Below are 24,904 nucleotides of genomic sequence, written 5' to 3'. Positions count from 1 at the left end.
GCGACGCATCTATTGCTCTGAGGCATGTCCCTCCTGCGTCGGCGTTGTCCGGCGTCCGCACGCCAGCTGCGCATGCGCGACTCTCCTCCCGTCTTTTCTCCAACAGCTGTGCGCGCAACGCTCTCACTCCGCCTCATTATCACAAACAACAGCTGTGTGCGCGCGCTTCGCTCGCTTCGCTCCGCTCCCATCGCACAAGTGTGCGCATGCGCGACTCTCCTCCGTTGTCTCCTCTCCTTGAGGCACTGTGAATATACAGCGGGTATCGCTCTGCGGCGCTTCAGTCAGCGCTCGCTCTCGTTAGACTCCGCGTCACTGTGCTTGACGACTGCGTGCTTGACTTAAAGGGGCCCTGAAAGGTACCTTGAGCACACTAAATGAACTAACGCAATCGTTAGATTAGGTCGTCAACGTCATCTGTGCCAAGTATTACTCTTTTAGCGCAGCGGGAAGCTCACACTTTTGTTGCAAAGTTTGTAACTTTTTTCTCACCCTTCCCTTCGTGTTTTTGGACGCCGCCATCTACACATGTCTACGTCATCGATTCCCAGATGTTCGTCATGAGCTAGACATCCTGCTATTGGGCGGCTTTTTCTCGCACTTCCGGCAAAGGGATGAGTCGTCTGCTCAGCGTCGGCTCGCCCGCTGATCTGCCAGTGGAGTGCCGGAGTGCTTGGACATTTTACGAGAAACGAAGCAAATGTAAACAAACGCTTAACCGTTTGTATTGAATGCAAAACGGCCATAACACCACATGGATATTCTCTTACCTGAGTACGTTCCATAAAGAAAGCGTTGAAGCCCCGTGGCACTTCTTTCGTGCAATCGCAGAGAACGCCCTGAGCCGAATGCCCGGGTTTGACAAATACATTTTATTCAACTTCAAACCAATCCAGAGATGCGTTTCGAACGAACACAACGTCACAACATGCGTTGCAAGTCTGAACCGCGATTGACAGGCCATGGGTTGCCTCCTCCTGCCCGTCGTAAATTCGGCACTGACCTCGCGTGCGGTTTGCGGCGACGAACAGCAAGTCACTGGCCCACAAGCCGAGATGGCTTCTAGCCACGCACACTGCACATACCCCATGCGAGGTTGAGTCGTACGTCGCTCGAGAAAGATAATCCAGAAAATGGGAAGCACTATCCACCCGCAGAAGCACAACGTCGCTTTGCATCGCGAAACAAAGCGTCCACAACACACACCATCGCATCCTGTAATGCCAAACGCATCTCGCACTTCCCCATGGGAGTGAGTGGTACGCCTGCAGTGCCCACATGTCGCGAGCTGGGGCCCCGAGCTGAACCGGGATCACGCAACCGTAACTGACTTCAAGAGCGGTTTGTGCCGTGTTGCCAAGGCAACCGATGTTTGATATTGTCAACGAAATGGCGCTCGCTCCAGCGCTAGAAAGCTCAGAGCCGCAGCGGAGCATGTTTTGTCAACTTTGCCGCTCTCCCCCACGCGTCGCCCCAAGCTGAACTGGTCACATGATTTAAGCCTTTTGTGCACGGGTTCTGTATCGGTTTAAAATGTCTTTTTCACATACCGCCGGCAGGAATTACCACCGCCGCAAAATAAGACCCGACACCAGCGAGGCCACATCTGATACGGCGCTTTTTGGATAAACAGTGTCGGTGCATCAAAGCGAACGAGCACACGATCCTCCCCGAGTGGCTGCGAGTTCGCCACCGATAAAAAGTCACGTGCCGCCGATAGCAACTGCAGCGACGTACACCGCGAAAGGGCAAGGCCAGGTCGCCGCACACATGGGGCCAGATTTTTCGTTCGCTTTCCCAGCCGGTTTTTCTCACCAGGTGGCCGAGTCGTGTTGACCTGCGGTGCATGGGCTCCCGTTTTACACTCGCCAATCTTCGGTAAAATCCGCCATCCGGTGGATTACTTGGCCCCGCGCGATTCCTCTCTACAAGCGGCATCTAACAAGCCTACACTGAAATGGGTGAGTGGACGACAAATAATTTTATGACGACTTGAAATTATGAAGCGAGGCCTGTCGTGAAAGTATAGAACTTACGAGCGAGCATAACAGCCACTTGCGCGTGCACTGGAGCCCGCCGTGGCCGAACGCCACGTGCACGTGCTCGCTCCGCAGCCGCCCACCGCCACAGAGAAACGCTTCCGAACTCCCGACTCGCCGGCGACGGCCGCTCGGCCGCCTTCTGAAAAGATGGCTGCCTCTGCGGAGCCAGCGAACATGGACATCGGAACTATCCCCACCAGCATCGAGGGATCCCAAGATCATTATCACCAAATCGACCAAAGCACAGGCCGCACCATCATCACCGTTCAGGGAGCCGAGCCCGCACCGACGGACGCACACGATGGCTGGTAAGTCGCCGGTAAACGACTCCGGCAACGAAATACCCCCGCACCCAACGGTAAGCCAACAACCATCCTCAGAGCGCCCACTACACATCACGCCACATATGCGAAAAGAAAGAGTGACGGCCCGAATCACCAAAGCAGCTCGCATGCCCCACGTGCTTCACGAAAGGAGGCTACAGAATCGTTATGAGCCCACGAGGGGTTCTGGAGCATGTGCTGCTTAACCGATGGCAATTATACCTAGAGAATGAAGGATTGTACCCAAACACAATTCTGGGTTTCCGAGCGAAACAAAGCACACAAGATGCTATGCTGCTACTTAAACACGAAGTCATAGACCAATCTACAAACACCCTCGAGAACAGAGCAGTCCTAGGCCTGGACCTCCAAAATGCGTTCGATCGAATCCGCCATTCGGCAATCCTGGAACAAATATCTCACCTTAATATGGGACAACGGACCTTCTGCTACGTTAAAGACTTCCTGTCGAACCGAACAACAACAATTCATGCGGGGGATATCCAGCTCCCCACAAAGTCATTGGGCAGCGTCGGAACACCGCAGGGTTCGGTAATCTCACCCATGCTGTTCAACCTGGTAATGATTGACGTGGAAAACAGGCTTGCTGGACTCCCCAACGTCAGGCACACAATATACGCCGACGACATCACCCTGTGGGTGACGGGGGGCAGCGATGGCCACATAGAAGCCACCTTACAACAGGCAATTGACGTGATAGAAAATCGGCTGAGAGGTACCGGTCTAACCTGCTCTCCCTCAAAATCTGAACTCCTCATCCTACCACCACGAGAGAAATGCGCCAGTACATCTACGACCACAAGCATCACCCTTCAAACAAGAGACGGGACTGCAATTCCACATGTCAAGACCCTGCGTGTCCTCGGGCTTTATCTGGACGTGAACAGAAGGAACGGCTCCACCATCAGCAAACTGGAAACAAAGGTTCGGCAGCCACCAGACTCATCCGAAGGGTGTCCATCCGATACGCAGGCATGAGGGAAGCAAGCCTCCTCCACCTTGTCCAATCCTTTGTAATCAGTCATATTGCATACATCGCGGCCTTCCACAATTGGAAATCAGCCTAGGCGCGACGCAATCATCCGCAAGACGTACAAGGCAGCACTGGGGCTATATCCACACACTAGCACGGACAAGCTCCTTGAGCTAGGCATACATAACACTCTAGATGAAATAGCAGAAGCCCAGCATACAGCGCAGCTTACAAGATTATCGCTAACAAGAACGTGACGCTACATACTGCAACGGCACGGCTACCAAAATCAAGCACTACAAGACGGCAAGGACCATGTATCACTCCCACAGGACCTGCTCCGCCGACTCCACGTACCGCCGATCCCCCGCCACATGCACCCCGAACACAACCAAGAGAGAAGGCTCGCAAGAGCGAAGGCACTCACGGCATCGCACGCCAACGACTCGGGAGCATACTACGTAGATGTGGCCAAGTACCCAAATCAGCCGAACACGTATGCGGCAGCTGTTATAGCCGCCAACACCGGCGAACTATACACCGCAGGCAGCGTCAAAGCCAAGAGTGTGCATCACGCCGAGGAAATGGCGATCGCACTGGCACTCACAAGTACGTAGTGTACCACTGTGATCAGCGACTCGCGGACAGCGGTCGTGAACTACGCCACTAATCGTGTCTCCCACAGTGCAGTGAGGGTATGCGGGGCCCTACCTCCCAAAGAAATGACGGTGACTATTAGGTGGTTCCCGGCGCACGCCAGCCCGTTGGGCACGGACAGCAACCGCAACGAGGAGGCGGACTGAGCAGCGCACGCGCTCACCGGACGCGGCGCAAGCTCGAGCCCCCAACTTGCAGAGCAAGAGCTCGACGAAGCGTCGCCACTCACCGCCTATAGGGACATCCTTGAGTGGTATCGAGCTAGCCGCCGGACCTTCCCACCATCGCACCCTCGTCTGACGAGACGAGAAGCGGTCGTGTACAACAACTACAAACTAATGCGCTAATGACTCCGGTGATAGCCAAACACATTTGTCCAGAAGTGTTCCCAAGCGACGTGTGTGTGTTGTGTAAGAAGGACGGAGCCACAGCAGCTCACATTCTGTGGGACTGTAGACTACACCCCAGTGAAGGCAATACAGCCAAAACGCTCCTGCCGCTCCTCGCAAGTGCGACCAGAGACAAGGACTACGAAATACAACATACGGCCATCCAGCAGGTGTTGGGGGTCCTCGAACGCCAGCGCCCCGAAACTGCTGCCTCTACTGGAGGCAATGCATAAGTAGGGAGCCGACGACGAGTGGCAGCCCGACACGACGACTAGGCTGCGTCCCAGCTGCCGGACTCAATAAAGATGTTTGCTCTCTCTATCTCTCTCTTTCTTTCCAGCCTTGAGCGGAGTGCGGGATTCGTGGTGTCAACAAAGCTTGCCCGTAGCAGACGGCAGTCGGACGAGCGTAATAGCGGAAGTACGTCACCGCTGAAGAGCGCAGCATCATGGCAGGGAGTGCTCGCGCGCCGTCAACACTCAACAGCGAAGAAAGGAGGAGGAAACGCGGCGCGACAATAATGCGCGGTTTTTGATTTACGATTTCTCATCTAATACTCATCGCTTTAACAAAATTCTTGCGGGAGGAGATTGCTAATACATTGCTTTATTTGGCTGCATGTACATCCATGCATCCGCGGAAGGTATTTCAGGACCCGTTTAATTCTTCCGATGAAGACGTGATGGAAGCGACGGTCCCTTCATGAAAAGTAAAATTATGCCCATCTTCCCGCGTATGAGAACACCCGCATGTGATGGAATGCATCATACCCGTTCAGAACACGTTTCCCCCGATTTAGAGAATCAACCCAGTGGAAACGCCAATTGAACCCCCCGATGCGTCGCATCACACCAGGGTTCCCTCGCGGGAAGATGGGCGTAATTTTTGGAAACCCCGAAGGAGAAGGGACTTCCGTCTCTTAGTAGCCGCACGTAGAGAGTATTCATGTGAGATTTTGTTTAAAAAATATTTGCGGAATAGCACATGCATTGACTATGTCTTGTTTTTCGGGCATTGTGGAAAGGTGCATGATGAGGCCGTCAAAGTCCTATTTTCCCGTTTATGATTAAAACATGGTTGGAGCTGTCCCCAGCATTGTTAATGTCTTAATTATAACAACGGAGCTGTTGTAGGTCGAGTCCTTCCGCAAGTATACTGAACACCGGTCGGCGGCCTCACAGGAACCGGTTGCCAGAGCCGCCGATAGAGGGTGCAGTGGTCGCGGAGGGGCCGGTTCCTCTCCCTCCCGACAGAGATCGGAGAGGGGCAGGACTCTCCCGCCGCCGACGTTTAGCTGCTGATTTCTCTGCGGGAACCGTAGCATTTGCGCGGCGACAGCGCTGCCGTTGTCGGGCGAGCGCCCGCTGAAGTTCGAGCTAACAAAAGAGAACCACAGCTCGGTTTGTTTCAGCAGATTTGCCACTACGTGGAAGCGGGTTTAACTTCTTCTATAAATGGTACGCAGATTATTGGAAGGTGATCAGAGAGCTGTTGCTGGTGTAACACGAAGTTCTACGCCCTGAAAGCGCAATTCCAGCGGGCAAATGTCGGAGGCACGTTGAAGAGCAATAAACGCTTTCCCTTAACCCTGCCCGGCTTCTCAACCAGGCAGCCGCTCACAGCCCGGCCATGCCACCTCTTTGCTCTCCCTTTCCCTAGCTGTGGGGAACCCAGCAAGTCGCTAATGGTCTCCGGGGCGGCAGATACCGAGGAAGGCCGCCCATTCGCCGGCGACCAGAAGCCGGCGTGCCCGGAGCTCCACTCACCGGCGAGGCAGGAGGCCACGGCCGCCACGAGGAAGGAGAGCACGACCGCGGGCCCGGCCTCTTCGCGCGCCACGCGGGGCAGCAGCACGTACACGCCGGTGCCCAGGCTCGCCGCCACACCTGCAGGGGAGCGGGGAGAGACGGCACGTCATTCGGAGGCGAAGGCACTTCTCGGCTGCTGCATCGTGTACACGCCTCGTCGTCTTTTCACGCGAATTAAACCCGCAGGCCGCGGCGATTCAAGCGGCAGCTTCGCCACTTTTTTTACTTCTTTGTCTACATTTCTGCGAGATATTTCTTGAATGTCTCCATTACTAGACAATGGGCCAGCGATACAGGATGAGGAAGAAAACTCCAGTAAACGCAACATGAAGCGTGGAGGATGTCCCGGGCCAGCTTCAATTGCCACTGGTACTTCAGCTGGTCCGAGGCTCGCCAAGGCCGATACGTGGTAAGGACACTGCGGGGACTGAATTGCAATGGCTCAGGGGAAAATAGCATGAGTCGGCGTAATGTTCGGGACAGTTGGTGCATGAGGCGGAAATGATGGCGAAAGGAACGGGGAGGCGTGAGGGTGCGGCTATTCCAGTGTATGCGTCCAAGAATCCCCACTTGCGCGGGGGTTAGAGGTTCGTCTGAAACAACAAGTGTACGAAGAGCTGCCCTGATGTTCTCATAGCGAAGCTTCATCTCTTAATTCAGCGGTACAATGTGGGGACGTAGCTTGGATAAAGCTCCCCGTAGACTATCCACTAAGTAGCGCCCGGGGCAGTTGTACCCCCCTGCCCACCCTTAATTACGACACTGGCTAGAAATCGCCATCTTTGATGGTTTAGTGCATTAAAAAGCGTATTTCTAGTAATTTAGTTGTTTTTGCAAGCTTCTGACACAGCTGAATAATTTCAAGCTATATCCCTCACAAGTTTGCAACACACGAGGAGAAAGAGCTTTTTTCAGAGCGTCGGTCAGAAGATCGTCTAATGCTAACCTAACAGTCTAACGCTACGTACCAAGCAGCGGGCCCCCGGACACGCGCATCGCACAGCAGGAAATGAAACGGCTGTATTCTATTTCTTTCATTTTTGTTTACTTCTATCAGAATAATGTTTTTTTATTGCATTAATTTTTCTTCATCGTCAGGAACGTCTTATTAGCAGGTTTGGGGATGTTTGGGAGGCTCACAAAGATCGTGTGGATATTTCTTCAGGCTGTATGGCATACATTCCCTTCTTCACAAACTGGCTTTCGTTATGGCTGCGTGCAAGGAGGTGCATGTCCGCAGTATGCGTTGTTTGTTCAGATGAAAAAGCAATGAGAAGGTTTGTGCTAAGCCACCGCTATCGCGCCCAGAGTACTCTGTGTACAGAGTACAACGTTGCCCAGAGTACTCGAAGGCGGCTTTTGTGCTCCGAATTTCTATGGTAACCATCGTTACCACAACGAACTGGCTCTCAGCCCGAACGAACAAATATGACATGATTACGGTGTTGAAGGCTTTATATACTCCCTAACGAACGGAATAAATAAAATACGTGCGTATATTACACGAATCGAAACCGATTTCCAAGCAGCTCTTTATTGTTTGCCAACCGTTACAGGTGTAAAAAACAAATCCTGGTCTACTCGGGATGGCCTTCTATGAATTGAAGAAAATTACTCTTACTCACTTTTCCTGGACTGAGGACCCGGCCCACAAAACAGCTCGATTGTTTTCTCCTCCTCTTTACCTTCCTCCTCTTGAGTGCAGTTTTCCTATAACGCATATCTAAATATTAGGAAGGTATGGCTGTGGGAAATGTACCGAACTACTCCTCCAGGTCTGAACAAACACAGTGTTACTGTAGTTTTTACCATAGACGTGACTCGTTTTGCTCAACAAGCCTCCATACTGGTTAGAACCCTGGTATAAAACCAGCACGCGCATATGCACAGAGTGGGTTAGTTGGAACTAAGCCTACAGCATTTGCAGCCCATAGTGCATGTCGGCATACTTTATTGCCATGACAACGTAAAGTGATGTGATGCAATACTTTCGAGCGTTCGGCAAGGCGGCAAAAACTGTTTTACCTCACATATGATTACGGGGAATGGTAATGCCTTCTGCCAAAGCCGACAGCCCGCAAGGCCTTAAATTTGTTTTGTTCTTGTATTTTGGCAGCTGTCAGTTACTAGCAGCTGGCTGTTCCATTTGTTCGAAAGATTGCTTAATACAGAAGCCGACGCTCCGACTCTTCGCGCTCCGCACAGGGCCGACTTTGCAATGAATGGGGCGACGCGGCAATGTTTCTTCCGTAGCGGTATCCAAAACTATACTTTAACTCACACCTTGAGCTAGTGTATGCGACTTTAAGTCTATTATTATAAAACGTTACTCACACGAAAAATCTGGTGTGGACCAGCATCAGACGTCAACCGAACGCAATGAAACAGCAAGGAGGGCGAGCCCGAGTTAAAGGGACAGACAACCGATTTTTGTCGCGTATATGTCCTCTAGCTCACATGAAAGCCAGCGTTTTATATAGCCCGGTAACCACAAGCAATTTCTAAACAAACTGGCGGAAATAATTTTAATTCGGCAGCAAACTTCCTGAAAACGGAAGGGTGGCGGTTCGTAGTGTCAAAACTTGGCACTACAATATGTGTCCCTGTCACGTGACCTGCAAACCTAGCAGCTACTGTAACTGCCTAAATGTCTATTTACGTATTGGAAACCTTTTAACACACGTATTTGTACAAACTTAAATTGTATATGTATTTTTTAGCATTATTTTGAAATTTTTTTAGACACGCCGCCCGCCGCCGCTGGGTTGCTCTCAGTGTGGCTAACTGAGCCTCCATGCCCAGAATCAACCGCAGCGTTCAGTAAACAGACCAGTGAAGGAGCTTTGACGATTCTGCCTGAGGCAAAGGCGTTTGTTCTGCCAAAATATTTGATTTCAGTTTCCAAATACGCCAACAGCAGCTTTTAAAAAAAAAAAAAAAAAAACGTCGCGCCCGGAGAGAATCGAACTTCCCGCGTCCACAACGTGAAGCCAGATTCTACCTGTCGTCTATCCCAACAGATGGCGCATTCATGCAAAATAGACTGTTGCTTAAAAAAACACATAAATGAACAGGAAAGCCTGCGATTCAAACTTTTTTAGCTGGGAACAAGTTTTTAAATATTGTTTTTTGTTTCGCATACAGACAAAAGTATGTTGCCTAGCTACTCTATGTCATGGTTGCCAGCATAAGTTTTGGGAGGGACACATACGGCTCGTAGATCAAAAAATTCGATTTAAAAAGTTCTAGGGCGTCATCAGCAAAACCGTTTCTCGTCAAGGTGCTTTAAGTGATGCCCTTTCATTTGGGATAGAGAATATATACTTGACAAAAATCGGTTGTCTGTCCCTTTAAGCAGAAGACAAATGCGAGAGTCCCTAAGCCGACGTCACAGAGGCGCGCTTCCCAGCGCCGCCCGTGGTCGCAATCAACGCCAATAGTAAAGTTTTCGACTAACTGAAACATGGTATTCTGTTGACAAAGTTACAATGCTATGGCGACCGCGATATTGATCATTCTCTTCTTCAGTCATACCTTCCAGAAGGGAAAAGGTACGTTTAAGTTGAAGGCTTTATTTCTTCCCATAAGACTATACATCATGGCGTACTTCAAGGTAGCATATTAGGGCCACTGCTTTTTAATATCTTCGTTAATGATGAATGAATGAATTTATTTTCAAAGAAAAGAAAAGGAAAGTCCACCAGCAGGCGTAAATTGTCACACCTAGGGGTGGACACCAGAACGCCTGCTGGTGTGGGAGTTGGGGCAGAAGATGACAGATTCAGAGAGAGAAAAGACAGATGATAAAGCTGACATATTTACAGAACACAGGGGAGAGAGGGGCATATTGTTAAATTCAAAAACGACGTCACATTATTTCCCTATGACACCAGTTTGTTTATTTCAGGCCAAAATACAAACGGAAGTGCGGAAAACGCTCAGGGGGCCTTGTCGATCATTTACAACTAATCATATTCGGACAGCTTAAAAATTAATGCCAGCAAAACCGAAGCCATCTTCTTCGAATCTAAAAACAAGGATACAGCGATGCATCAAATTATAACATTGGGCAGCGTACCTATAGAGATAGTGAACAAGCACAAAATCCTGTGAGTAACATTTTCCACTGATTTGACATGGACGAATCACATACAAGCCTTGACTAATCACTCTCGTCAGCGGCTGGTGCTCTAGCACGATGAGGGCAATATTTTCAGGTAAAAGCTAAAATTCATATTTAACATGCCCTGTTCGTGTGCAAATGTATCGTTCGTGTGCAAATGTACACAGGTTGGATTGTGTAAGTCAAGTTTCTATTCCGGGGCTCTACTAGAGAACGGACAAGTGAAATTATGCCTCCCGGCATGTGCTGGATGGCCGCTTGTCGCTGTCGCATCTTTTTCTGCGACAAGGCAGTCAATTGTTTTATTTTTGAGTGAGGCGAAAGACGCCCTTTGTGTTGTTTTACTCAAATCTGCCTGGAGTTAATGTTTGGTCGCGTGTATGGTATATACGGAAGGCTTCACAGATATTTATGGGAGGCTACACGGGCAACACAATTTCTATGTTCGCGTTTTTCGTTGGAGCATCTGAGTACAGTGTCTAGCAGAAAGCTTCACAAAGACTGCTTTGAAGTGTGGTTCCCATTCCTTTATGCAGCCCCATGCTTCGTATGTCCCCAGGACAAAATGATCGAAAACATGTAAAAGCAATGGCTGTACTACTGCGTCTAAAAGCTTTTTCTTGAAACTTGGCGTTCGTGTCCTACTTGTTAAAACACAGACGTTCGAGCACGGTTTATTTGTACCTAAGAAACCCTCGACTGTTGAACAGGTATTTGTTTTTACTGTTGGGATGGACGCGTTTTTGTTGGGTGTTAGTCAGACTATTCTGAACGCGGATCTTCCGCTAGACGCTCATGGTATACGGTTTCTGGCGGTTGGGAACGAACAAAAATGGAGTCCCCGACGACCTTTCGCTGTTGTTGGTCTTTAGGGAAACGGAGCACCGGAATAATGGAGGCCTTCCCCTCCGATGCAGTACAAGGTTGGCACGGCAGTATTTTTGAGAGTGTCCACAGGACTGTAGAGATGTGGAAGTGTCAGCCAGGTACAACCGAGAGGTTGCATGCAACCGAGAAAGCATTCGCTATGCCCCATTTTTAGACCTGCTACGCTGGCTTAGGCAAAGCCAGCGTTCTTATAATGTGTAGCAGGAATTTTGTTTTATGTCTGCTATGGAAAATTCATCATTATACCCATCAACAACAACCTACTCAGGCCCACTGCTGGGCGAAGGCCTCTCCCATCGACTTCCACGCGCTCCAGTCCTGCGCCGCTCGAGTCCATCGAATTTCCCTATGTCATTCCTCCATCGTGTTATTGGCCTCACCCCAATTCTAGATCTGTCTCTTGGTATTCACTCTGTTACCCGAACTGTCCACCGGTTGTCGGTTCTTCTCGCTACATGGCCAGCCTACGAATAAGGGCTTGCTTAATGGGAAATCAAACTATAAAAATTTCCCCGCATTTCCCCGAGGGGAAGAATGTGAAAGTGCGAATGCACGAGTTGAATTTGCGCGGTTCGGTAATGTTCGCGAAAGAGAGATCACACACACCCACACAACTACAAAGAAAGAAAGATGCATTTATTTACAGACACCTATTTGTGTTGTCGTTGTACTTGATTGCTAGAGCGGATCTCAGCTTTGAAATTTCGTGTCAGTACTCCTTTAAGCGGGTGCATTAGCCCTTCTCACGCCCGATTCCTGGCCAATCCCCCACGTGGGTATGTGCCATGCACAGACACCTATTTGTGTTGTCGTTGTACTTGATTGCTAGAGCGGATCTCAGCTTTGAAATTTCGTGTCAGTACTCCTTTAAGCGGGTGCATTAGCCCTTCTCACGCCCGATTCCTGGCCAATCCCCCACGTGGGTATGTGCCATGTCAGCGGCCAGGCAGCGCGCGCCCATCTCCCCCCGTTGCCCAGGAAGACGAGGAGATTCCTGGCCAATCCCCCACGTGGGTATGTGCCATGTCAGCGGCCAGGCAGCGCGCGCCCATCTCCCCCCGTTGCCAAGGAAGACGAGGAGCGCGCGCACCCGCAGCTGTTGCTATGTGGACGGACGGCGGTCGCCGGAATTCAGGGTCGCTTATAAAGTGCATTCGCACTTAAAAAATTACACCATCTTCCCGTAGGGGAACCCCGAGTAGTATGCGAAGAAAGCGCGCGATTTAGCAGGATTGCCCGGTGTCATCGTTGTTGTTGTTGTTGTTCCTGTTCTTGTGGCACATACCCACGTGGGGGACTGGCTAAGAAACGGGGTGGCTTTTTGGGGCTAAAACGCCCACCTCCTGGACTTATACAATCAGCCTGTAGGAATTGGAGGAACGGTTACAGAATTATATATTAGATCTAGAGAAGAGTCAGTGATTGATGCCATTTTTGTGGGAACCATCTTCTCGTATGGGAACCCTGAGTAGTATGCGAAGCAGCCATGGGGTCGACTTCAGCTTCGCGTGCCTTCGTTGTATCAGTAGCTTCTTGACGTAGTCTGAATGAGTGAAGGACATAAGGCGCGTTCGTAGCAGATGCTTCCGTCTCGGTTTGTAGCGCAGTGGGAAGAGCGCCACGTACCTCTCGTTGCGGCCAGAGAGTCGTGGGGTCGAAACCGGGCGCCGCCTAACTATTTCTTTTTTAGTGGACTGCGCTGACGTCAGGCCAAACGCTGACGGGGCTGAAGAGACGCGCATGCTCAGTAGAGTGCGGACGGCGGACAACAACGACAACGAGAGAGGGAGGGACACATCCCCGAGCATGAGATGCTTCGCATCTGATAATGAAACAATGGTAATTAAACAGTGGTAGTGCATTGGACTGCGACTGTGAAGAGGCGGGTTCAAATCTCATCGGATCGAACATGTATTTCTGTCCACTTCTGTTTCTGCTTTTTAGTGGAGTGGCGATTTTCTCGACCTCGACCAGACTACAAGACCGACGACGACGACGACAGCGGTCCTTGTTTTTTTGCCCCGTTGGAGAGCCCTAAACCGACCTTCAAAGACACTTTCTATGCGGCACAAATCTCACCGCAGCCTTGACAGTGGAACCGCTTTCCCCAATATGCAAGATCCGAAGAACGTGAAGACGATGTCACTTAAAATACCTCTTCTTCGAGCGACAACATCAACGGCGCATGGCGCTGCAATTCTGAGTGACTTTAGAACTACCCAAAGGTCATTCCTGGGAAGGCCTCTGGCAGCTCCTTTCCTTGCAAAAACAATAAAGGTTTCATGTCCGCGGCCATCCAAAAGTGCGCGGGAGACGGAGAGGGGCTAAGTTAATTTTCATTAGCCTGATCCCCCATGGGAAGCCTAGGGCATAGGACGCCGGGGCGGTCAGCTCTTTTGTTAAGTTGCTGCCAGGCTCGGTCCAAGCGGGCCGATATCTCCTTGGCAGCCGCTCTCTCGGGAGATATAGTGGAAGGAGCGGGTTCGCCTTCATTAGGAGCGGGCTCGGGGGAAGGCATGATCAAGCTAAGCTCATCTCGCGCGAAAGGACACCGATGAATGAGGGGGAAAAACGTGGCCCAGATTGAAGACTTGGAAAAGTCAGCTCCGTCTAACAGTAATTACTGTTTCCGTGCGCGATGCACTTATTCAGTCGTACAGCGGAACAGACATTTGTGTCGTTGAACGAGATATGTGCGGTTCTGTGAGGCACGACGGAGGGTCAGCAAGCACTGCAGTACGATACACGTGTGTTGTCTAAGAAGACGCATGTTGGGCAAAGCGCAAACAAAACTTGGAAGAAAGAACACAGGACGGAGCGCTACTAGAAACTGAAAAGCTTAATCGTGAGCACACATACATATGTACATACAAGCAGAGGCACCGTCATCACACAGTGTATATTACAATCTACCACCCGGCACGATCGCAGGGAAATTCCACTCAACGTGAAAGCTATCGGTAATGCAGAGCAGTGATTCGCCATAACGGGCTGTGGCGCCGTTATCCGCTCACTGCTGCTACCACCCATCACGCTCTTCGCCTCCCTGTCTCACTCCTCTCTCCATGAATTGAACGAGATTTGTCCAGCGCAATTCAATTTTCCCGCCCCCCAGTGCCCGCCCCTGCATGGAACAGCGCGAGCGGGAATTTTGTTCTTTTTTGCTTGCTTTAATGTCGCACGTGCCGGCGCCTTACCGTGCAGTTTGGCACGCGTCGTTTATGGCGGCCACTTTTTTCGCTTACTATCGTAAAAAGCAACTCAACGGGCGTTCCTAACTAAATGGACGCGAGGACCACCGCTTATATAAACATATTTTGCCTCAAATGTAGCTGAAGTTTTCTTTGCGCTAAACTACGGGAATATGTATTACAAGCGCCAGCGGTGCAGGAGTTTCGAACAGTTATGAATCTTTTTGTTGTGTCTGCAGTTTGTTTCTTCCTGCGCTGATGTCTTCATCCTTTCACTGCTACTGTGGACCTCCCACTTGTTTTCACGTTTCTTCCTTTTCCGTCTCCACGAGTTTCCGCCGAAAGCGCTACGCCTCCGTGCTTGACCTCACGAAGGCGCAACCGACGTTGCAGCGTGGGAGTGGGCTTTTAGTCGTCTGTTTTTTATTCCGATAGCTCTTAGACTTTTCCACTCGGTTTCGTTTTCACTTTTCGGAGACTTTCGGATAAATTCGGTGCCCCCGGCTCTCCTCCGGCAACCATGTGTTTGTTTACATCGTCCAATATGGCTGCGCCCAGGGTCCTGTCGGCCGACTAGTAGTAAGACGGAATACCATTTGCTTCATTCGTAAGCAGGAGGAGGAGGAGATAGCCTTTATTACACCAGGAAGACGATACGTCAAGTGAGGGAAGCGGGATTAGAGGGTGAGAGATTCGTAGCTTGGGACATCTTGAAAATAAACCGTTGAAGTTGAAGCTGGTTGGCTCCTTACGAAGGCGGAAGAGGCCACGTGGGGTGAGGAGAGCAGGCTCACGGCTCTAAACTGCTTGCGCTAGACCGCTTTCTAGAGAGTAGTGCGCAAATAAAGTCAACGTGGAGGGTTCCAGTGTTCGAGGGTCGATGTATGAGGAGGAGGCATTTGGAGGAGGGTTGAAGTTTCTGTAACGCGTAAATTTCAGACAGTGCCAAATTAGGTGCTGGAGATTGGAGGGTGTGAGGGAGGCGCAGAAGGAACATCGAGGCGGCAGGGATGTGTACGATTTACGGAATGTCTGTGGGGTTAAGCTAGCATTGGCCAAATATTTGTTCATAAAAATTTCGGCTGATCTTGGGAGCGGGGGTAGAGCAGATAAAAAGCCGGTTGGAGTGAGGGTCTTAAGGCGGTCTCTTTTTTTTTCTTTTTTGTGCCGTAGAATCTGTACGGCTGGCAGTAATGGCTCAGGAGGCGGAGGAGCCAAGTCGGGTAGCAGCGGAGGACTGCAGGTTACACACTCCCGTGCAGCCGACTGGGCTGCCTGGTTCCCCGGTGAGGACTCCTCGTGTCCAGGCGACCAGTCGATGCGAAGATGGATGCCGCTAAATTTAAGAATGGAGATCTGATCCAGGATTTTGTTGGCATTCATAAGAAGGAGCACGAACTATGTGACAGCTGTGGCCGCCTTGGGCATAGATCGGGCATTTTCCCAGCCCCCGACAACAAAGTGTTCGACGTCTGCGGCACCGAAGCCCCGAGGGACCAGCACCATTGCGAACCTAAGTGTGCGGCCGCGATCGTCCTGCTGGAGATAAGAAGTGGCGCCTGCGTTTCCAAACCACGTACCTTCTGAAGAAGCGAAAATGGGAGAAAAGGCAACAACAGAAAATGCAGCAAGACCAGACACCCGACCGTCAGCAAGGCCTCTTCAACTCTACTTCGTCGTCCAGTCAAGAACGGGAGCGCAGCTGATCAATGCGGCCACGACGACTCTTTCCCTGAATCGTGAGCATCAGTGCCGACGGGACGGGAACTGTGGGGCATGCTGGCACCGCTCCCGCAGTCGGCACCGCTCCCGATCCACATCACGGTGGAGGACACCCAGCCACCTCTGGCCCAACAACCAAGGACGACAGTCGCGATCCACGTCGCGAAACGGACGTCAAGCAACCGGCCATTCTCCACTAAACAAGGTGAGCTGGGTGAATACGGTCTCCCAAAGCAAACGTAATGAGAAACGTAGTGCTCCCATGCCGAATACCTTAAAATCCAAGTAGTCTGATCATTGTTCCGAGACAACGAAAATTAAGCAGTTGCTCCAAGTACTCACGGGTGAAAATGCCATGCTCAAAGCCAAACTCGCTCAATTTGAAGAAAGAAGAAACAGTTCTGCAGATCTTAGTGGCGCACGTCCCGGCGCCCAAACGACGGGCCCGGTCAGCCAGGCAGCGCAGCTCACTGCTGTCTGTCTGTTCACAAACCCCGCATCCGTGTGACTCTGCCGTAGAAAGGGACACTTTGCAGTACGATTCCCTTCCTTCAAAACATCGGGCCCAGGCGATAAACCTGAGAGCACTAGTCAGGCCGCAGCCACGAGTTTGGTAAACCACTTTGACGACGACATGCTCCGCCAGTTCGGAGAAACCCTCACCCAAACACTAACTGAAGTTCAGCGAAAACACAAGTGCCCAAATATTCAGCCTCAAAGTCCGAGTAACAGTGCTAGAAAATGGAGTCCCACGATCTGGACGGGAAGTGGGACCGGGCCCCATCAAGTTCATTAAACCCTACTCCCGTCCCGCCCCTCCCAGCCCCCCCCCCCCCCCCCCCCTGCGGAAAGCCCCTAAATTGCGAACGATCTCTATTAGCTCATTCAACCGAAAAAGCAAAGCCAACCCTTTGATTGTGTGGCAATGGAACTCTCGAGGATTCAAAAGAAAACGTGCTCACCTAGAACAGTTGATCAAAAACAAAAATTCTGACGGAATTCCCGATGTGGTCTGTCTGCAAGAGACAGGCGTTTTTGCTCGATTGTCTACTTACAAATCTACTATAGTAGACATAGTGCGGTACCTTTGAGCTGTAGTGGCGGCAGCTTCACCCGCTAACAGCGCCACTATCATCACCACCCCTGCATCCCACAATCATCATCAGCGGCGGTGCTTGCCGGGCTGCGTCAGCAGTGCCACGCGCCGCGAGAGGATGGAACACGACCGAGCGCCTGGGCGGTCGCTTGCCATCGCCGCTCCCACTCCAGTTCCGGCCGGGCCTTGCGCACCCCAATAAATGTAGGCGAGCCACATTGCCTCACCGAGTCCACGGTTCCGCTTTCCTACAGAGCCTTCGAAGACGAGAACCGAGTTAGTACGGCCTACGCGTCTCGCCTGGAGAGAGAGAGAGACAAAACTTTATTAAAGGGACACTGAAGTGAATTTGTCAAGCTCCCGTTTTTGCTTGCACTGCGTAGACTGTCTCAAATTAGCCCACTTTTCATCGTTTATCCGGTTGACAAATCGGTAATTATTTTACAAAGCGCGAAAGAAGAAAAACTACCATGCGCGGTTTGCGGCGGCCGCACCAACTAAAGCTGTGACGTTGGGAGAAGCGGGCACCGTGATTGGACGATGCCCAAGGTGAGCAACCAAGCAAGTTTCGGTTTCGGTTTCGGTTCTGTAAAATACAACCGGTGGCATTGTTGGATGGGCATTCTCAATAACTCAGTAATCATCGTACCGCGCTTCTGCCATGTTGTCAGCTGTAAAAATGCATAAAGATAAGCCTCCCAGGACGTCTTGGAATCGTAGAATTCACTATCCGAGACCTACGCAGTGCATGAACGCCCTCCGCGTACTCGTAGACTCCCAAATGTCATGCGCTTTTCCCCCATATTTGGAGCTTGCCTCCCGCATGCCTGTATCGTAAAAAGCGTGTTCGCACCAGGCCAAGGGTCTGTTCATTCTGGCCTGTGCCCACTGCCTGCAAGAGTCGGTGCTTATGTCAACAGCACGCCAACGAGAACTCGCTAGCGCGCCAGTGCCAGCCTGCGCGCGTTTTGTGAACTAGTTCGTGGAGCCATGAACGTTGCGGACCAAAAAAAGGTGAACTCAATATAGAAAACATCGGCGGAAAACGAAAAAGTTAACTTACAAAAAAAAAAAGCACATACCCGCGGGGATTCGGACTCGTGACTTGCAAAATACTTGCGGTGGCATACCTAACGCCCCAGACAACTCGGCCACGGAGCGGGGTCCGCTGCCTTTGGTAATATAGGGTATATATTGTACAACCAGTTTACACTCTTATTTAGTTTTGGCATTTCAAGCAGCTTAGGTGACTATTTGTTGTATTGCGCTCGTGCAGTAAGCGTCGCCCGAGTTTCCCCAATAGCTCACGTCTAGCAATTGCATTTCGTAGACGGAAAAGCGTTCGCAGATGCGTAGTAGTGCTGCTGACCGCTGTGCCTGTTCGCCCAGCGCAAAAAAGTGCTTCCCGCACCCTAGTTTTACGCTGTACGGTACAAATATCAGTTGATTTTATTTCCTTAGTACCTATGTGGACTTCGCTGACTCTTCTCCCGCCTTCAAGAGGCCTTATGTTTTCCTACTGGCGTACCAGTCAGCGAAGCATCGCATGTGCGCTTGTGCAGCGCTTGTGTGAAGCGACCTTGACTTGGATCTAGATACAGTGTACAAACTAACCAAGTAAAGAAAGGCATATTCTTCCATTCACAAACCTGTCCTGGCTTCGTTTCAACTGAGCGAACGAATTGCGACGACCCGTCGGCGGCCTTCGGACGAAACGCTGGGCCGACTGACTCTGTCTGAAGGCCGGGGAGCCGTGCAGTAGCGCAGCCAATTGTGAGCTCGGCTCCTCATGACGTCACACGAAAACGCCGCAGAAAATGGGCGAGCGTAAAGAGAGGAGGACAGCATTTTCGAATTAATTTTTCTACTAAATAAAATCGCGTAAACGCGCCCAGAGTGGTCGAAACATGGCCTGGGGACTCCGGACTACAATTTGCGCAAGTAATCCCGCAATGTTTACATATCACTTCAGTGTCCCTTTAAACTGAGCTTGTCTTTAGCGTGAGAAGTTGGTGGTCGTTGTTATCAGCCCAACGACGACCGAAGCGGCCCTTGCGATCAGGGAGGTCTGTACCTCCCTGTCGTGGGATGCCAATGCTTCTCTCCACTGCTCAGCTGTGGTGATTCGGGATAGGGATTTTGGTGGCAGGCCCACATAATGTGGGGTAGGGTGGCTGGCTGTGCAGAGGGTGCAGTTCGGGGATGGGACTTGTGTTGGGTGGATTAGGTGCAGGCGGGTTGGGTGTGGGTATGTGTTTGTTTGTATGAGCCTCCAGGCTTGCTCTTGGGTTGTTGTGAGTCCCGGGTGCGGGGGTACGTGCTAGCTTTCGGCAGCAGAGGCGGTAATGTGCCGTAATATCTGTATAGTTAAGGAGACTGTCTGGATGACCGTGCCTCCTGGGATGGGTCGGGCGCCACTCCAGCTCGGATAATAAGCTCTCGAGCCTGAGAGTGTGCGGTTTCGTTCCCTTCCTGTCCCGCGTGGGCCGGTGTCCAGAGTATGTCTACTGAATCGTGGGATTCTTCTTGCAGAGGAGGCCGCGGAAGATGTCTTCGGTGCCGTAATATTCGGGGATGCTGTGGCTAGCCCCGTTGACGTTGTCCTCCAGCGGCGTTGCGTAAACGCTGACTTTGTGGCTGTTGTCTTCGAAGCGGAGTTCTTGTATGGCCGTGTACTTTCTGGCTCGTGCCATACTTGGAGTACTGGCGACAATGACATATTTATGGCGTTGGTGCGAAGTATATATATAGGGTCCACTGTTTCATTATAACTAATTCCTGTGGCACGCAAGACTCCATCACGAACGCCGGCTTGGCTTATTTCGGTGATATCTAGTCCTTCTCAAGGCCGCGGCATGATTTTAATGTCCTCGCTAGGTAGCGGCGGCTGGCGGGACAGGCGCTGCCACCGGCGGGCTTGCGTATTTAAACGCGGCGACTTGCTGCTTGGTTGGGAGTCATTGGTCGGCTTACCGAAGCAGCCGCCTGAGGTTAGGCCTAGCGTGGCTAGGGCGCGGGCGCTCCGTCACCGGTGACTCGTAAGCCACCCAGCCTCTTCATTTAGGTCGTCTGGCGAGGTCGACTCCAGCCCACCTCGATGCGTTCCATTTTGCAGCTCCGAGCGAAGGGGGAAGGCGCCGAGAGCCGCAAGTACCGAGGACTGAGTTCGAAGGGTTCGGCTTATAGGCTAGGCGGCGCCGTCTGTGAAGGGGCTCCCATCCACTGCAAGCCAAGCGAGGTCCAATTTCCCAAAAATAGAAGGCCACCGAAAGCGAGTTTCGGTGGGCACTTGATGCCGTGGTTATTTCCAAGGCATTGAGGAAATCGTCAACCGTCTTGTTTGAAGCTCTTGAAAATTTGAAGCGGTGGGTCAGAGTATAAACCACTTTCGAAGCCTCTGTGTTGCGCTTTCACGGCACGCCGTGGGGCTCTACTTGAGACCGTTATCTCGCTGCGCCGCCTGATTCCAGCAGTCGCTTAACATCGAACAGCGAACGAGCTACGATGACAAGGTGAAGTCTTAAAGTGCAGAGCAATTTAGTGCTCTGCTCTTAAAGACCACTGCATATAATCACACCACACGTGTTCAAACCCACAAACAAACTACACTCCACACTCCGTCAACCTTTTTCCAAAAAAGCAAACTCAGCGCCTGATAAGATGACTGACACATGTATTTCCTTCGTTTTTGATATGAAATGCTTGAATAATCTCTCTTGTGGCCCGTTTTCTATGTTTGTCAAGAACGAGTGTATGTGGTGACTCCAGACGGCACGCGCAGTTCTCCTGGTTGTGTTTGTCATCAATGAGCGCGTGCGGCAACTACGGACGGCCCGTGCACCCCCTGCAATGCATGGCTAAATGCGAACATGGTACCCATTTAACGAAGGCCAACAAAGGCAAATGCAGCGGCTAAGGCAGCGGCCAGTCTGTCGTGTGTATTCCTTACCACACTTGAAAGGGATACTGCAAACGACGTCTTTATTGCGCTCTACAAATTTTATACTGTGCTTAACTGTGTTTTAACTTAAATCCTTTTTTCTTTTTGTTCTCTGACCTTTGCGCTGCTGGGCAAATATTGGTCAATTTGCTTTGGGCTGAAAACACGACGAGCACCCCATATATTGATTCCACTTTCGTCAGGCGGTGTGAAATACCATGTAGTTGAATGGCTGCCATGTTATCGGTCTTAAATCCTGCTCCTTTTTCCTTGCCCTCATCCGCACTTCCAGCCTTCCTGATCTCTCTACGACTCTCTTCTCCAGTCAAGCGAACCGATTCATCTGAATTCCCGTCTGCTCTTGACCTGTCTACATGGGCGGGGACATTTCACAAAACGTTCACAGGACTTGTTCAACGTCGATTTTATGCAAGAAAAGGCTACACCTTTTTTCACCAGCTTCCAATGGGCCGATTCATAGCTGAGCAACTCCTTGGTCGAACTAGGGTGGTACAGCCAGCATGTTTTGGTCGGCAGGAACCTAATCAGATATCCAAAAACTGGATTTCACGTTGCTTAGACACTTTAAACGTGTACTTGAGGTGTATGCCTTTTTCTATAAGGCTTTCTTGACATCTACAAGCGTACTGCAACCGCGAGTTCCTTTTTACAAAAACAAGGTATTCGTATACGTACCTAAACAACTTGAAAATCATGCCAACCAATGTGTTGTCAATTCTGCAAAATTGCTTAGAAAAAAATTCCCTCGCACTTCCCCGAGGGGGAGAGTGTGTAAGTGCGAATGCACGGTTGTTGATTGCGCGATTACGGTGGATATCGTGATCTTGGAGTGGAGAGGAGGCGCCCAACACCCGCAGTCACTGAGCGGAGAGAGGAGGAGGAGAGTAGCGCCTGCCGTTACGGCGAGGGCTACACGAGCGCCCTCACGCGTCAGAATGCGGAGCGCCCGCTACGCGAGCGAGAGCTCTCCCGCCCGAAGTGGAGAGGAGGCGCCCAACACCCGCAGTCACTGAGCGGAGAGAGGAGGAGGAGAGTAGCGCGCGCCCATCTCCCCCCGTTGCTAGGGAAGACGAGGAGGAAGACGAGGAGCGCGCTCACCCGCAGCTGTTGCTATGCGGACAACGGCGGCGGTCGATTCAGGCTCGCTTAAGAAGTGCATTCGCACTTAAAATATTCCGAAAGCCGGGGCAAGTCAAACCTTCCTTCTGTACGTACAGTTTTTCACCCCACTCCACCGGAGTAGACTTCATATATTCTGTAAGCAACTCCAAAAAACACTTTGATGGATAGTCCAGTGGCATTACTAAACGTCACTTCACCATTATCTTCTAGGATACAGTCCTTCACACCTTGTAGCAAAGAATCATGTGGGACTAAGTAACAGAAATGCATTTGATGCATTTCTATGCAGAAATGAGTAACTACATTTACGCTGAAAGCACCCCAAAACCCGAACTGAAGCCCTGGCTTGTGGGTTTTTACCGTGAGAAAGGCCTCTAACAAGAGGCCATTTACATTCTTTACGGGGGACTTTAAACGGCAAATTGAAATCGCCATGCAACGCAACGCAAGGCCCGCTTAACGGCAGGGGCCTTTTCATTAACCACAAAAATTCTCTTCTACAGCATTCTCAGCCTTCTGGGGGAACGTTTCTTCAGCATCACAACAAAAACCAATCCTTATCGGAAACCGCAACTCGAGAGCCACTATTCGGCAAGAACGCACATACTATCTGAAGAACTTCTTAACCACCCGCACGGCAGTGCTATAAATTGGCGACATTGCAACCAACACGCTACGCCTTCCTTTAAAAGGTACCCTTCAATGGGCTGTACTCTCCCCGCTTCTCTTTAACGTAGCCCTGCCCAATCTCCTTCAGCGGCTTGAACGGGTTCCGCATCTTCGGCATAGTATTTAGGCCGACGACAGTCCCATAACCATTTGAACATGGGTAGGCAGCGACGCACAAATTGAAGATGTTCTTCAAACAGGGGCTGAAATAGTCTGCACAAGACACCACGGCAGGCTAGAATTCTCCCCAAAAAGTCTAAACTTTTTGTTCACCCATCTCAACGAACTGCCCAGTCAACCACCCCAATAAAAATGACTGACGATTACTGTACTTCCTAAAGCGAAATTTGCGCGCAGCACGATCTGCAGTTTTCTCGGTCACGGCGCATCGCTGCTGCGTCTCTGGAAGTGATCGCGCGATCAGCGAACGCACGGCGGCGCGCGCTACTCTGCCGTTATCTTGCAGCGCGTCGCAGCCGCCGAGAATGTTGTTGAAAATCGTGTTTGCAGCTCCTGCGCAAATGTCACGGGGTTCAGATGAGCCAGGCAAAGAGGAGGAGAGAGAGAGTTGCTTTATTAAAAAATTGGCCGCGTATCTGCTCCTTTCGTTGCAAATGTCGTCAAAAGACGATAGTCTTTGTAGACATTTGCCAAGGAAATGCCCCCCTTTGCTTTCCCGCTCGCCTCTCATGCTATTCCTGTACCGCCGCGCTCATCCCAAGATAAACCCACTAAAGGTTTGCGCAAGGCGATTTGAATTTACCGCGTTCCACTGCTACAGGCCGGGTTCCTCGATGCCAGCGCTGCAGTACGGCGGAGACGCGCGTAAATGGAGGCGGCCGACTACAAGGTTTATACAACCGCGTGGCCGTGCTCCACGTGCGTTCGAAGCAGAACGTGGAACTTAGCTAGTGGAACCTTTCTGTTGCCGCGTGATTTTTCATACGCCGCCAGGAGGCGGCGGTTTTCTACAGTAGATGTAGAATATCATTTGTTATCGAAAAACCAAGCATCCATGAATTTTTTAATAAAGGAACACTGTAAATATCCCTTGTGTACTAATTTCCTGTCGTATAGTTGCGTAATGTCTTGTTCTTGTTCAACAAAGTTGACAAGTCTGAACATATAAACCGGGCTTAGACGTTTACATTTGGCTGTGAGTATATAAGACTATTGCGCAATATCAATTTTACTTTGGCCGAGTGGCTGAATCGAGTTACAGACAGACAGACGGAAAGACAGACAGACAGACATACAGGCAGACCAAAATTTCTGGGTTTAAGTAGCCCAAGAAGGACTATCGTCTTAAAAAAAAATTACGCCCATCTTCCCGCGATGGAACCCTGATGTGATGCGAGCGCATCGGTGGGGGGGGGGGGGGGGGGGGTGTTCAATGGGCGTTTTCATTGGGTTGATTTTCTAAATCGCGTGAAACGTGTTGTGAACGCGTATTATGCATTCCATCACATACGGGTGTTCTCATACGCGGGAAGATGGGCGTAATTTTACTTTCCATGCACATGCATACTCGACATGAGAGAGTTGCCATCAGCGTTTGGATTGACGCTGGTACTCGATTGTGTCAAACCACTCGCTGACGGGACTGTTGCTTCCATCGCACTACATCGGAAGAAGCAACAGAGTCGTCGTCGTCAAGCGAAGCACAAGCAAAGTCAAGCGCAGTCAAGCGAACGCACTTGACCGAACCGGCGCAGCGCGCTCACCGCTTTATATTCAGCACTTGAAGGAGAGGAGACGAACGGAGGAGGTTGCACATGCGCAGCGAGAGCGAATGCGAGAGAGAAGCGTCAGCAAACCGCGCGCAGCTGTTATGATAATGAGACACAGAGAGCTCGTTGCACACAGCTTTTGGCAAGGAGAACGGAGGAGAGTTTGCGCATGCGAATGCGGTGTGCGGA

The 24,904-nt window shown here is 51.0% G+C and overlaps 1 protein-coding gene across 1 annotated transcript in view; it reads right to left on the bottom strand.

The window, feature by feature from the left end:
* The window catches only part of LOC144147427 (high affinity cationic amino acid transporter 1-like), a 942,196-nt gene that overhangs the window by 611,610 nt on the left and 305,682 nt on the right, over nucleotides 1–24,904 (bottom strand). Inside the window, exon 2 of the mRNA XM_077679558.1 lies at nucleotides 6,172–6,291. Coding sequence (XP_077535684.1) covers nucleotides 6,172–6,291 — 120 coding nt within the window. The remainder of the gene's footprint in view (nucleotides 1–6,171; nucleotides 6,292–24,904) is intronic.

Source organism: Haemaphysalis longicornis, unplaced genomic scaffold (assembly GCF_048455015.1).
Source record: "Haemaphysalis longicornis isolate Haplotype H1 unplaced genomic scaffold, Haemaphysalis longicornis Haplotype H1 scaffold_7, whole genome shotgun sequence".
NCBI classification, from domain to species: Eukaryota; Metazoa; Arthropoda; class Arachnida; order Ixodida; family Ixodidae; genus Haemaphysalis; species Haemaphysalis longicornis.
This window is presented reverse-complemented; position numbering and strand designations above follow the sequence as displayed.